At 45.8% G+C, this 15,351-nt stretch overlaps 2 protein-coding genes across 6 annotated transcripts in view; one reads left to right on the top strand and one right to left on the bottom strand.

The window, feature by feature from the left end:
• Positions 1–242: 242 nt before the first annotated feature.
• Positions 243–15,351, bottom strand: part of LOC101317913 (solute carrier family 22 member 1) — a 33,485-nt gene continuing 18,376 nt past the window's right edge. The window contains exons 7-11 of one of the 5 annotated variants that reach the window (XM_033867937.1): positions 14,281–14,495; positions 10,834–10,942; positions 4,196–4,308; positions 2,944–3,043; positions 243–440 (exon numbers count right to left, since the gene is read on the bottom strand). In XM_033867937.1, coding sequence (XP_033723828.1) covers positions 332–440; positions 2,944–3,043; positions 4,196–4,308; positions 10,834–10,942; positions 14,281–14,495 — 646 coding nt within the window. In that variant the 3' untranslated portion in view covers positions 243–331. Of the gene's footprint in view, positions 441–2,943; positions 3,044–4,046; positions 4,157–4,195; positions 4,309–10,833; positions 10,943–14,280; positions 14,496–15,351 lie in introns of those variants that run through there. The other 4 variants (XM_033867938.1, XM_073789804.1, XM_033867940.1 and 1 more) reach the window with 4 other exon arrangements.
• Positions 8,456–8,839, top strand: LOC101319564 (large ribosomal subunit protein eL42-like). The gene has a single exon (XM_019951481.3). The coding sequence runs from the start codon at positions 8,456–8,458 to the stop codon at positions 8,774–8,776; it is 321 nt and encodes a 106-aa protein (XP_019807040.1). The 3' UTR covers positions 8,777–8,839.

Here is a 15,351-nt window from a genome sequence, read left to right as displayed (position 1 = left end):
ACCTACAAATACAAAGACATTTTCTTTCAGAGAGTGAATAAAACAATACTTATTCTAGGAAACCAGTTACGGAGGTCTCTTTTATAACAGTATTTAAATTCTATTGGACCTTCCAAATAATTTAGATAATTAAGTACCTGGTAACCACCAACAGCTTTCACTGGAAAGGATAAGTAGATAAAAGACAGCCAGGGCTTTGAGAGACTTAAAACAAAGAAAATAAAACAAAACAAAGCACAGTGTTCTTTAGAACTGATATTGACTTAGGGGCAGGCAAGTAGGAGGAAAAGCTTAGGGCTTCTGAGCAATTCTTCAGATGATAACTCTGTCCTCATCTCTGCCACCCGGTCCCCAGCGGAGCATCTCTCTCGGGTGCCTGTGAGTTGAATTCTGATGTTTGGACCTGAAGGTAAATCTTGTTTTCTTTGGGCTTTGCTTTCCTGTAGCAATCAAAAATTTAAAATCTAAGTTAAAACACATAATGGGGGACTTTCTTGGTAGCGCAGTGGTTAAGAACTCGCCTGCCAGTGCAGGGGACACGGGTTTGAGCCCTGGTCTGGGAAGATTCCACATGCTGCGGAGCAACAAAGCCCATGCGCCACAACTACTGAGCCCGCGTACCACAACTACTGAGCCCACGTGCCACAACTACTGAAGCCCGTGCGCCTAGAGCCCGTGCTCCACAGCAAGAGAAGCCACCGCAATGAGAAGCCCATGCACCACAACGAAGAGTAGCCCCCGCTCACCGCGACTAGAGAAAGCCTGTGCCCAGCAACGAAGACCTAGTGCAGCCAAAAATTAATTAATTAATCAAAATTAATTAATTCAATAAAATACATAATGGCTTGATTAAGAAACTGTTGCAAAGTTGTACCCAGGAATAAGTCTCAAAAGAAGAGGTGAGAACAAGAACAGCAGGTGACAAAGAAGACAAGGGTCAGCAGAGACCGCCAGTGACCAGTTCTGGTTCTCTGCCTGTTTTGCTATGGCCTGTGTGCTAAGAACAGTTTCTTACATTTTTAAATAGTTTTTGAAAATCAAAAATAAAATATTATTTCTTGACACTTGGAAATTAGATGAAATCTAAATTTCAACATCCATAAATAAAGTTGTGCTGGAGCTCACAAACCCATTCGTTTGTGTCCTGTCTGTGGCTGCTTCCCTGCTGAAAGGGCAGAACTTAGCAACAGAGACAATGTCCCCGAAGCCAGAAATATTTACTCCCTGGCCCTTTAACAGGAAGAGTTTGCCAACCCTTCACATAGAGCATCTGTTGTGTTGCTGCCTCACTCCATCACCTGACAGTCAACATTCCATTTTGAAGCTGGGGACTTTGAGGGTATCTGTCATTATTTCTTTCATCTGTAGAATGGGTATGCTAATGACAGGAGCTGCCTCGCCATGTTTTGGGAGGATGGAGTGAGAAGGCACCTGAAACTCAGTGAAGCTGACGCCCTCTGTGAGCTAGAGCTACCACTACTGCCATTCCCTGGCCTTGTTTCCTGGAAAGTAGGGAAGAAGGTGTCATTGAAATGATCTCTCCGGCAAGAGACTGTGGCCACTATTTATGGAATTAGGATAGCGGAGAAAGCAGATAATGAAATAAGTGATGATTATACTTTGTGCAGGGCATTATCAAGAACACAGGATGAACAGGGAGGTGCTGGGCTCGAGCAGAAGCCCCTGGCCTCACCTGGCAGGCCAGGAATGGCCATGAAGATGGAGTGAAGGGATAAACACAACATCTTAAAAGACGACAAAGTGCCTATTAACAAATTATAATGAAACATTTTAAAATCAGAGAGTCAACCTTAGCTATATATGTCTACGACTTGGGACCAACAAGAAGCTTATTGCCAGCAATTACAAGATGTGTTTACAGTTAAAGTAGAGTGTCTGTCCCTTATCAGCACTGAGAAATGCAGATTTCCTCAAAGCAAGGAGCACAGAGGGCCTGAACAGGTATCGACTGTCATTAAAAGTTCAGGTTTCCGGGTTCCCCCATTCATTTACCAAGTCAGAAACCTAGAAGGCCCAGGAGTCTGCATTCTTCTGCATACTAAGTTTGAGAGTCACTGAGGAAATCACACCATATGCAAGAAGGATGGAGAGAATCTAAGGTTTATTGAATACCTACTATGTGCCAGGCAATGGAGTAGTCGCTATCACCTACTTTATCTCATTGGACTTTCACGGCAACCCTCTCAAGTATTATCGTGGCTATTCTTCAGGTGAGGAAATGAAGGTTATAGGGGTCCATGACATTCCCAAAGTCCCTTGGCCAAGTAGGCGACCACCCCTGGACTGAACCCAGGCCTTAATGAGTCCACGGAGTCTATTCTCTACTTCCCAGGGACACGTGTGTCCTTACTGTGGGATCCAGAGAACCAAGCCTGTAACGACCACATCATCAAGTGCTTTGTCTTTCTTCCTTTCCTTTTTTTTTTTTTTTTGTGGTACGCGGGCCTGTCACTGTTGTGGCCTCTCCCGTTGCGGAGCACAGGCTCCGGACGCGCAGGCTCAGCGGCCATGGCTCACGGGCCCAGCCGCTCCGCGGCATGTGGGATCTTCCCGGACCGGGGCACGAACCCGTGTCCCCTGCATCGGCAGGCGGACTCTCAACCACTGCACCACCAGGGAAGCCCCTTCCTTTCCTTTTTTCTGGCTTTAAGGGTAGGACCTGGGACTCCATTGAGCACTTGTCCCCATCATAGGAATGAAAGTTTTAAGTCATTCTTCTTTGTGAAGAAAGTCACTAAGGAATCTGAACCAACAATCGCTAAAAAGACAGAAGATTGATTTAAAAATAACTTCCAACTCAGAGCTGTTAACTCGGGGGGTGACCTAGGGACCTTGGTGCTCCATGTGACCAGTATCACAGACAAATCATTCTATCTCACAGTTTAGACCAGATGACTGTCTGCCCCAGCGCCCAGAGCTCACCTCCGCAGGTTCTCCGCGTCCTTGATGGTCTCTGGCAAAGTGACCCCCTTGGTCTCCGGAAGAAGCAGCGTCATTCCCCCGGCAACTAGCCCCAAAGCCGCTTCAGATGAGACAGATTTCACATGGAGCCATTAGAGCATATGGTCAATACCATTTACATACGATGACAGCTGACTAAAGAGATGCCTAGGTAACTCGCGTGTGAGGGTCACTTTTAAAAAGCTGGGAACATCTAGAAAATTAAAGCAATAGAATAACTGGGGAAATGGCAGAGTAAGAAAAGGGAATATTGTCTTTGTTTTACTTCCACATAAGTATATAGTTCCACAGTAACTGATGTTTAAGTATTAAGGGGATTTATTGATTCAGGTACTTCAAAAACAATATGGGACTCAATTTTGACTAATTAATTTAACATAATATAATATAGTATTTGTATATACTAACTATAATTTATATATTATCATTTATATTCAGTAACTATAATATATGTTATATACAATAATTTGTTGTAATATATAATTATATAATACTTTATAACATACATTATATATAAACTATAACATTATATTACAGTTACTATATATAAATATTATGTTACCATATGTACATTTGATATGGAGCCTAGGTGATATGTATGTGGGTAGTGTGGGCCTCTCTTGTTACTCATCACTCCCCGTCGCCCCTCGTGGGTTCGCCTGGGCCCAGGCATGGAAACGCTCTACATGGGCAGCCGTTTTGCCCTCCACCAAGTGGTAGGTTTGGGAAGAGGTGGGAGAGTCCCCTCCTCCTTCTCTAACCCAATATAATCAGTAACAAAGCTGATACTAAACTTTGATTCCCATTTGTCCCCCTGTGTCTGCTGTCAATTGTTAAGATCTGGAAGCAGAACAGGGATGATAATCTAGCATCTTCAAACCTCTAGCAATTACATGTTAAATACACAAAAATTGGGAGTCAAATTCGCAAGAAACCAGGAGGCTGTGTCAAATGTTCTCTCCGATTCTATTCCATAGAATGAATTATTGGACTCCAGAGCCGTAGGACATAAACCTCTGGCCCCCACCTTCTAGGAACAGCATCTTATCTTCCCCGTGAGGCAAGACAGAGTGATCCAGGAGCCAATGAAAGAGCAGGGGCCATCCTTCCCTTCTGTACACTCGCTGGGGGGTACCATTTGCTCATCAAATAGTTCTCGAGTGTTCACACTGAGCTGGAAACAAGAAATGATAAATGTTTCACGAAGTCTTACCAAACAAAATGAGCGGTAAGCCTTGCCAAACCTCCATCAGCCTGAAGACCAGGAAGGGGGTGATGACCCCACCCAAGTCACACAGGGAGGAACACACCATCACTCCAAGGTTCCTGATAAAATACAGAGAACAAAAAAGATGACCCAAGTCACACAGGGAGGAACACACCATCACTCCAAGGTTCCTGATAAAATACAGAGAACAAAAAAGATGACATCTCTGTGAATCAATTTTCCAAATGATAAACTCGTTTTAAAGCAAACACACCATTCCCAAACCTCCAGGGAGGGGAGAGGGGCTAGAGATGGAGTTAATCACTGATGATTTAATCAATCACACCTACATAATGTGCCGAGAGGGTGGCACACCCCAACTCCACAGGGATAGAAGCACCTGTGCTCAGGACCCTTCCAGACCTTGCCCTGTGTACCTCTTCATCTGGCTGTTTCTATCCTTTATAATAAACCAGTAGATGTAAGTGCTTCCCTGAGTTCTGTGAGCCATTACAGTAAGTTACTGAAATCAAGGAGGGGGTCATGGGAATCTGATTTCTAGCCAGTGGTCAGAAGTGTAGGTGTACAATGCGGGGCTTGCAACTAGCATCTAAAGTAAGGGCAGTCATGTGGGACGAAGCCTTAACCTGTGAAGTCTGCACTAATTCCAGGTAGTTAATGTCAGAATTGGATTGTAAGAATTGTTTGGAGATTGGAGAATTGGTTGGTGTCATTAGAGTTCTTTCTTTCACATAGAGGGACAGGGAAGGATAAAGAGAGGATATTAAGAAATGGAGGACAAAGAAAGCCGGAGGGGAAATGTAAGGAAACTGTCTACTTGAAATGACCTCCCTCTTCATCCCTGACAATAGTCTTTGCTCTGAAATGTACTCTGTCTTATAGGAATATAGCCACTCTGGCTTTCTTTTTATTAGTGTTCACATGGAATATCTTTTCCATACTTCTACTTTTAAACTATCTCTGCCCTTACATTTAAAGTTAGTTTCTTGTAGACGGCATAGAGTTGGGTCTTTTTTTTGCCAACCTGATATCATTTTCCTTATCTCTGAAAGACTTTTACATTTCTTGTAGTACAGGTCTGCTTGCGACGAACTTGTTCAGCTTTTATATATCTGAAAAAGGTTTTATTTTCCATCCATTTTTTGAAAGTTTATTTTTTGATGAGTCAAGAATTCTAGGTTGACAGTTTTTCTTTCAGTACGTCAAAGATGTTGTTCTACCACCTTCTTGTTTGCATTGTTTCCAATGAGAAATCTACTGGCCTTATTATCTTTGTTCCTTTTTCTGATGTCTTTTTTCTCTGACTGCTTTTTAAGGTTTCTGTGATGTGCCTTTCTTGATGTTGTGTGTGTGTGTTCTGGGTCAGTTTGTTCCATTACACGGCATATGCCACTCCAAATTATAAATCCAAGCATTCTTTTATTTTCAGACATTTTCTTCAAGTTTTTTTTTTTTTCTTGAAGTTCTTTTGTTTCATTATTTCAATTATCTTCTGGGGAACATATGTTTAAACATGATCTCTAAGCCTTTTAAATTCTGTTTATTTCAATCTTATTTTGCAATTCTTAGGCCTGTCTTGCCTTTACTATATCAGTTCTCCTTTGTAATGCTTTCAAAGTAGTTTTCATTTGTCAAATATTTTAATTTTTCTTTTTGTTTTTTTTTAGCCTGAGCTGACTTCATCTATTGTCTTATCACATAGTCTCCCAAGAACTTGCATCTCTGCTTTACACTCTTCTTCTTTTTCTTTTTTTTTTTTTTGCGGTACGCAGGCCTCTCAACGTTGTGGCCTCTCCCATTGCGGGGGCACAGGCTCCGGACGCGCAGGCTCAGCGGCCATGGCTCACGGGCCCAGCCGCTCCGCGGCATGTGCGATCTTCCCGGACCGGGGCACGAACCCGCGTCCCCTGCATCGGCGGGCAGACTCTCAGTCACTGCGCCACCAGGGAAGCCCTACACTCTTATTTTATAGAGATGATTGATTCATTAATATTTTGCATTTAGCTGTAGTATATTTGGCCACACTTTTTATTTGCTTTCTGACAATATTTATCCCTGTGCATTTTCTTCATTTGCCATTTGCTTTTCCTCTTCCTTTCCCCCTTTCATCTCATGATATATTTGTATAGCTCCTGGGCAAGTTACTTTTTAATTTATTCTTCTTCTTTCAGTACTCTGATTTCTTTCTGTATCAGCTATTTTAGAAGGATTTGTGGGGAGGGGCACGTTCGAGGCTACCAGACGTTTTCTTTCTGACCAGGGTTGTCTGTGTTTAGATGCGTTGGCCTCTCTTATCCCTAGTCTACAGAGGCTGACAGTACAGGACTTCTCACCCTGCAGGGTCTCTCTCTTCCACCCCACCTCACAGCACACTGCTCCCTCAAAGGTTCCTGAATGTTCTCCCACAGCCTTGCCCTCCCTGGCTCATCTCCAGCCACACAACACCCAGGGGAGGAAGCACATGCCCCCAGCCCTGCATCCTCCCTGTTATTGCAACAAGGGCTTGTGGGTTAGACCCTTCAATGTACACTTCCTGCTTTGGAAAACCACTGGCCTTGTCTCCAATTTGCTGTCACAGGGAGCTTCCCTGGAGTCTTCCAGACCCTCTTAGACTCACTGCATTAGGCAGCCCTTCTTGTTCACTATTGTCTTTCAGGGTCATCCTAGTTTCAAAAATGGCATTTGCATTTTTTTTTCTTCTGTTTCTCATTCTTCTCATAGCATTAGTGTGATTTCCAAGAGGAGGAAAAAAAGACACCCTTATTTTTTTTTACAATTTTAAGAAAATAAGTCTTAAAAAGAGAGAAAAATTTGATAAGCACACAGACGCTAGACGAAGTGAAGAACTAGGCCCCTTCTTTAAAGTTCATACATCTGTGATACTTCATTCGTTCATTCTACAAGCACCAGGTGACTGGTTAGCATAGCTATAGAACAGTGTCAGGAGGTACAGAGAGGTATGACATGTAGTTCCTGCTTTCAAGGAGCTCATAATATAGTGATGAGGTAAAAGCAGGAGGATGATTTTCAACACAAGGCAGAGCGTACTGAAGCCAAAAGAACGTTCTTGACAATATATGTTGCAGACAGTTAGAAGGAGGACGCCGTTCGACTCTAAAGCCTCCTATGAATAAGAAGCAGGGTCAAAATGGTTTAACTAGAAACTGTTTGCACTTGAAGTGTTTGTAAAGTAATAATCCCTTTTTTCCAATTTCAATTTGATTCAATTGATTGAAAATATTGAAACTTTCATGACTGCCTTACTTTGGTGTGTGGTGTGTGTGGATCAAGTTTAAGTTATTTCTGAACACCTGGCCTCCCTTCCTAATTACTGAGAATCCTCATCAAACTGACTCTCTGCACAGTCAAGGGCTCCTTGAGGACATGTCACTTGGCCTTCTTCCACCCAGCGCCAGGCACTCAGTACCTTAGGCAGTTTACATTCTGAGTCAGTCCCCTGGGTCCAGTGGCCATGACAATGGAATTGTTTGGCCCGGCTATTTTAGACTCGGCTCAGAACTGCCAGATGTAGGTTTTTCTCCTTCATTTGTCTTCGTCTCTTTGTACTCATTCCAAGCAACCTTTTCCAGATGAGGATATGAGAGAGGACCTTTTAACAAAGGGATGGGCAGGAGAGAGGAAAGAGTGAATCAGAGTCACCCTTGTGCCTTCTGGCATAGGGAGGGGTTCTGAGAGCTGTCCCGCTGTAAGAGGGGGATATGGGGAGCTGGAATATTTCTTAGGCTTCACTGGTCTGATGACATGGGGAGAAGAAACAATTTATACAGAGGAAACATGAGTTTAAGGAAATCTGCCAAATTCTAACAAAGATCAGAATTAAAGCTTTAAATAAAGTGGTTAATTACTTTTACAATAAAAATGCTCTTCATCTGGGGCTTCCCTGGTGGCGCAGTGGTTGAGAGTCCGCCTGCCAATGCAGGGGACACGGGTTCGTGCCCCGGTCCGGGAAGATCCCACATGCCGCGGAGCGGCTGGGCCCGTGAGCCATGGCCGCTGAGCCTGCGCGTCCGGAGCCTGTGCTCCGCAACGGCAGAGGCCACGGCAGTGAGAGGCCCGCGTACACCAAAAAAAAAAAAAAAAAAATGCTCTTCATTTAAACTAAGTCTTCTAAGATACAGATGATAACAAGTCCATGCAAAGACGCTCAACATTATTAGTAATTAGGACAATGTAAATCAAACTCACAATAATAGCTCTTTCCGTGCCGATAGTGCCCTCGCGAACATGGTGGACGTTCCTAAAACCCGCCGGACTTTCTGTAAGAAGTGTGGCGAGCACCAACCCCACAAAGTGACACAGTACAAGAAGGGCAAGGATTCTCTGTGTGCCCAGCAAAAGCGGCGGTATGACCGGAAGCAGAGTGGCTATGGTGGGCCGACTAAGCCGATTTTCCGGAAAAAGGCTAAAACTACAAAGAACATTGTGCTGAGGCTTGAATGCGTTGAGCGGAACTGCAGATCTAAGAGGATGCTGGCTATTAAGAGATGCAGGCATTTTGAGCTGGGAGGAAATAAGAAGAGAAAGGGCCAAGTGATCCAGTTCTGAGCTTCATGTTTTGTTTTGTTATGAAGACAATAAAAATTTGAGATTGTTTACTTCGTTTAGTTTCAATTGTTTATTTACTTATTTATTTTGGAAGGGAAATAAACTAGTCCCATCAATAAAATTCTCCTTGGGGAAAAAAAAAGTCACAGTAATACCACCATTTCCAAGAATTACTTATTTTTTCAAAAGCTGGCGATACCAAGGACTGATGACGATGTAGAACGACCAGCTGTCTCATGTGCAGCTGGTGGCGGCCACTTTCAAAAACATTCGGACGGTTTCTCATGAATTTAAACTCACATCCACCATGTGACCCACAAAGCAACAATGATTGCAATTACCAAACACGAAACACACTCATACTATGTCATAGCATTGACATTCAGTCCAGTAATCCTCCACCGTAACCGCTCCTTTACTTTGCAGTGAAAATTGATTTGTATATTTTTTGCCTCTGAGTCCTTGTGGGATTTTTTTTTTTATTCAAACAGAAAGTCACAAAAATTATAATCATCCTCATCAGTTCACTCAGTCCCACGTAATTAATCACTCCTAAGTTTTTACCTAAGAGAAATGAAGACATATGTCCACTCAAAGACCTGTATGTGCATTCTTATTGGCAGCTGTATCGTAATTACCCCAATCTGGAAAGAGCCCAAACCTCCACGAGCTGGGAAATGGACAGACACATCCTGGCACATCTTCCACACACGGGACACTACTCAGCAATAAGAAGGAGCGAAGCACTGATACACGCCACAGCGTGGACGGGTCCCGTGATGCCAAGTGAAAGAAGCCAAACACAATAGGCTACACGCTATGTTATTTCATTTACGTAATATTCCGGAAAAGGCAAAACCACAGGGAGAGAAATCAGACCAGTGGTTGCCAGGTATTGGAGGTGGGAGGGGAGAAGATGGCCCACAAAGGGATATGAGGAAGCATTTGGAGGTGATGGAAATGTCTCTATATTACATTGACTGTGATGGTGGTGAAACGAGTATAATCAACACTAATCAAACTGTACCTTTTAGGGGGAATTTTACTCTAAGAAAATTCTACTTCAACAAACCTGGCTTTAAGCAATGAGTCATCTAGGCCTGTTGCTATGTTTACAGAGTCATCATGGGAAAAGCATCAGCTTCAAGGTCAGAAAGAAGTGGGTTCTTGGTTGCCAAGAGGGTGAGGGGGTGGGGGAAGGATAGTCTGGGAGTTTGGGATTAGCAGATGCAAACTATTATATATACAATGGATAAACAGCAAGGTCCTACTGTAGAGCACAGGGAACTATATTCAATATCCTGTGATAAACCATAAAGGAAAAGAATATGAAAAAGTATATATATACATATTATGCATAACTGAATCACTTTGTTGTACAGCAGAAATTAACACAACATTGTAAATCAACTATACTTCAATGAAAGAAAGAGAGAGAGAGAAAGGAAGGAAGAAAGGGGGAAGGAAGGAAGGAAGGAAGGAAGGAAGGAAGGAAGGGGGAGGGAGAGAAAGAAAGAAAGAAAGTGGGTTCTTGTCTGGGCCCTGCCACTTTCTAGCTGTGTGACTCTTGGAAGGTCTCTTTCTCTTTGTAAACCTCAGTTTTCTCATATGTAAAATGGGGATCACAATGATATTATAGGATGACCCGCAGCCCATGTCTGGCAATGCTCTGTATGTCACTGTACAAATATGAACTGCTCTTAAGCAACTTATGTCCAGAGGTGTCAGTGGAGCTGCGGAAGTTTAGAAAACTGGTCGGCGCTAAGGACAGGGTTGCACCTCAGCCTCCCACGCGCCGCCCAGGGCTCTCTCCTCTGTGCCAGGTGCCTTTCTCTTGCGCTTGCCCTCCGTACAGGGCACGATGCGACCCTTAGTCCACTGAACCTGTGCATTTCACCTTCTCTACCAGGTTAGGCGAGGCCCTGTCTTTGATGCCCAGCCCCCATCTCAGTATCAGACAATCCACCCTTGGGGCATCTTGGCGGATGGTACTCACCGAGCCTGGCTGGCCCACAGCCCTGCCAGCGGCCACCCAGCCCACACCACCGTGCACTCACCTGAGAAACGTAGGGTACAACTCAGCATTCACCAGGCACACCATCTGGAACGCGAGGGTGATTCCCATTCGGCCAACACAAGCTACCACGATATTCAACCAGTGCAGATCTGGAGAAGAAACACACAGAGGGCGTGGAGAGCAAGTGAGGACTGTGTCCGTGGAGTTGCCAGGAAAAGCCGTGATCAGAACCTTGGACTTCAGAGCTGGAAGGGCCGGAAAGATTGTCTTATCTGACCCCTCCATTGTGGATACGTAAACTGAGTCCTGAAAGGTTTCGGGACTTGATGATGACGCATGAGGGGAGGCCCCGCTGGGCAGAGGGACGAATGTGATTTTCGAATCTCAGCTCGGCCTCCCGTCAGCGGTGGGACCTGGCAAGTGCTTTACTTCTTCTTCTTTTTTTTTTTTAATCAATTAATTTATTTATATTTTGGCTGTGTTGGGTAGTTGTAGCTGTGGCTCACGGGCTCTAGAGCGCAGGTTCAGCAGTTGTGGCTCACGGGCTTAGTTGCTCCGCAGCATGTGGGATCTTCCCGGACCAGGGATCGAACCCGTGTCCCCTGCATTGACAGGTGGATTCTTAACCACTGCGCCACCAGGGAAGTCCACGATTTACTTCTTCATGCTTCAGTCTCCTCAGTTGCAAAATGGGAATAATTTTACCCAGCTTATAGGTTGTTGTGAGATTTAGAGATAATACGTGTCAGATGTGCACCGTGACCACTCCATCAGTGTTGGCTTTTTAATTATCGTGGATACTGTGGTTGCTGGCACGGTGCCTGAAATATAATAGGTCCTCAACAGCATGGTTCTCTCGGGCAGAAGTCCTGGGGCTGGTAGACCAGATTTCTCATCCTCAGTCGAGTGTTCATTTCCCAACACATTTTTAACCCAAACACCTTTCAGAACAGTCTGAGAACATGAGGAAAGCGAACCCTCGCCTCCTCCCAGGAGACTGCTCTCGGTTCTTGATTAGCTGGAAGTACAGGAAGCCCTCTCCTTCCTGGGGCACCATTATCCACTTCACTTGGTTGGTAGGTGTTTACCCGAGCCCTAAACCACCAGTGGCTCCTGAGACAGGCCAGCTCACCAACAAAGCCTCTGGGGTCACAGACGGCGTGTCATCTTGGCCCTTGTCCCCACGAGCCGGCTACCCATGGAAGGCATGCTTCCTTCACTCCGCCAGCATGAGGCTCCCGGGAGAGCGGACCCGGTGGCCCTAAGACCCAGACAGCCCAGGGCCGTCATAGTCTCTCCAGGTCTCAGCTGCCCTCCGCCTGCTGGAGAACCCAAGTCAAGCCTTTAGTGAGGGACCACACCTCCCAGCTCCCAAAAGATAGAAGATAAAGGAATTCACTCAGAAATCTAGAGGGGGGCCCTTGTCACAAATTCTGTGGCCTTTGATCGATTTGGCGAGATGCTCCACTGGACATGCACAGCATCCCTGCCCTCAGAGAACTGCCCTGCCTCTGTCAGGGCCCGGGCCCCTCTCCTCAGCAGCCAGAGGGCCCAGTTAGAGCCACAGTCCTGCCGCGTGGCCGCCCCGTGCAGAGCCAGGTGGTTTCCTTTCATGATCGGGATAAAATCCACGCTGGCATCTCCTGCTAACCCCTGACCTCACTCTGGCTGTCCTCGCCCCCGCCTGCCCAGCCCCAGTCACAAGGGTCCCGCCGCTCCTCCTCCAGTGCCAGCTCTCCCCATCCACGGGGTCCTCGCTCTTGCTGCTCCCCTGCCTGCAAAGCTCCTTCCCCGGATGCTTACGTGGCTCGTCCCCACTTCATTCAGGTTTCCTAAGGCCACCTGTGACCACCAGACAAAGAATTATCGCCCTGTCCCTCTCCCTCCTTCTCTTTTTCATCTAGAACATAAGCTCCACAAAACAGAAACTTTCTCTGCTTTGCTCACGTCTGAGATCCTAGGGCCGAGGTGCTGCTACATCGAGTGCATAGAAGTGACTGAAATATTTCCTTGCTGCGGGGGGGTGGGTGGCAGTGAAGGTTTATCATCTAATGTGATGGGGACTAAATGGGGGCAAGCGGAGAGGGCGGGCACTGGGAGGAGGGTCCTGCGGGGGGCGCAGGACAGAGGGGGTGATGCCTGAGTCCCCTCTCAGCTTAGGAATCACCTAAGGTTTATCCCTGAGGTGATAAACAGTCTCGACCTCAGGCTCCCTCTCAGCACTCCATGCTGACTAAAAAATAAAAATAAAAAGCTGCCCATTCATTCCATTTTACCAGGATTCCAGAAAAAGGGAGATGGGGAGAGAATGGGTAAGATCGATTTCAGATGCACTCTGCCTCTTTTCCTGCCTTCTTTGTTCTCTCTCCACAAAAGGAGGGAGAAAAAAACTTGAGTTACCTTTTCCCATCTCTTTAAATTTCCAGCCTGATCTATAGAACCTGGTTCTTGAGAATACAGATTTTACAGGACGTTTCCCGTAATATCCTATCCAAAAGCCTGCCCAAACGACTCAAACCAATGAGCTCAGAGCACAAGCAATAAAAACTGAGAAAATAGCAAATCTGCCTTCGTATTTTTTTAACATTTCCAAAAGTAACAGATGAGAAAGGCAATTTATGTACTTAAATTAAAACCACCCAAATGAATCTCCTTTGGCTTATCTTGGATTGCTAAGAATTATGGAGTAAAGCACACAGGTACCAAAATGGTTGGTGTTAGAAAGGCCAGCAATACCAAGCATTGGTGAGGACGTGCAACCATGGGAATGCTCACGCATCGCGGTGGGAGCGTGAATTGGTCCAACCGCATGGAAAGCTGTCTGGCTATATCTGCTAAAACTAACATACATCCCCCTCGTAGCAAAGGGAAATGACTGTCCACGAAAAGATGTGCTCGAATGTTCACTGCAGCCTTAATCCCAATAGGCAGACACTGGAGGCCACACAACTGTCAATCAACAGTGGCGTGGATATATAGTGGGGTATTCATACACTGGGATGCCTCACGGTAAGGAAGAAGTTCAAACTTCACTCTCATGACAACGTGGACGAACCTCGTGGACGTAAGGATGAGCAAATGAAGTGAGGCCACACAGAGCACGCGTGGTATGGTTCCGTTTGTATGAAGTTCAAGAACAGTCAATATTAATCTGCAGTGGCAGAGACCAGGGTAGTGGTGACCCACGCAGGGGTGGTGAATACTGACGGTCAAGGAGGGTGAGGAAACCTTCCGAGATGTTGGCCATGTTCTTTATCTTTTTGTAGGTCGTGGTGCCCAGACATACACTCATGTAAAAATTCACTGGCTTGAACACTTATAATGGGATCATTGTACGTATGTTATACCTCAACGTAAATGTTTTAAAAAATGATTCTAGACTCAGGTAATGCCTTGTCTTTGTGTCTGTTCCAGAGGCTTATGAAAGAGTTAACACACTATTCCCACAATTCAATGACCCGGAAGATGATGAAAGTGGACCACTCACCGTGTGAGATAAAGATCATGAGGAAGCAGGCTGCCCCCACCACCAGATTGGACCCAGCCAGCGGGTAGAGGCAGCCGAAGCGCTCGATGGTGACGAGGATGATGAAGGCCGCCGGGAATTCGACCAGAGCCGAGTAGAAGAAATCCAGATAGAGGTTCCCGCCGGTGACGCCCATGTGCATGATGAGGCCCTGGTAGAGCACGGAGCTGGTGAGCCTGAGCAGGGAGGAGAGGCCGGGTCAAAGGCAAGCTCCCCGGAGGAGGGGAGATTTAGGATTCTGGCTGGGAGGATAAAGGACACCGTGAGCTGGGTGTAGAATGTTCTAGAGCGATATGAGAAGAGGGGGATCAAAATCAAGAAAGGGGCCCTTGAGGGGCCCTCGATGAGACCCTCCTTTCACAATTTATGGGAGGGTGTGACTTACAGGATAGGTTCCCGTTTTCGAGAAATGGCAAACAATGGTAGCTACTGTTTACCGCGCACCTGGGTGCTGGCCCTGCCCTGAGCACTGCATATGCCCTACCTCATCAGATGCTCCAACGGCCTCCGAGGGGAAGGGCAGGAGAAGGCAGTGGTGAGTGAGCAGTTTCAGGAATCAGACTGCTGTATGAGCTGTGTGGTCTTAAGTAAGTTAACTAACCTCTCTGTGCCTCAATTCCTTCAGCTGTGAATTTGGGTTGTCTTGAGAATTCATTGAGGTAATGGACAAGACGTGCTCAGTATAGTTCCGGGCACAGAGTGGGCACTCAGTGAAGATGAGATTTTACTGCTGTCATTGTTGTCTCTCCAAGGGCAAGGAGCCAGAGCACACCAGGGTGGAGAAGTCGGCCAAGTCTTTCCAGCTCCACAGTGATCCTCCCTCCACACATCACACCATCTTTAACAGGCACTATTCCCTTACTCTTTTTACCTCATTTCCCGCTGCACGACCCCTTCATCCATATTGGAGGAAAGAACAGCAGTCTCATAGAAAATGGCACACAGACCGATGGGGACCAGCACAGCCACTCCCACTCAGGGGGGAATTCAGAGAGTCCCGTGTGTCACTTTTGGTCAAACTACATAATTTTG

This window comes from Tursiops truncatus, chromosome 12 (assembly GCF_011762595.2).
Source record: "Tursiops truncatus isolate mTurTru1 chromosome 12, mTurTru1.mat.Y, whole genome shotgun sequence".
Taxonomy (NCBI): Eukaryota; Metazoa; Chordata; class Mammalia; order Artiodactyla; family Delphinidae; genus Tursiops; species Tursiops truncatus.
The sequence above is the reverse complement of the archived record's forward strand: the minus strand, read 5'-3'. Positions and strand labels throughout refer to the sequence as shown.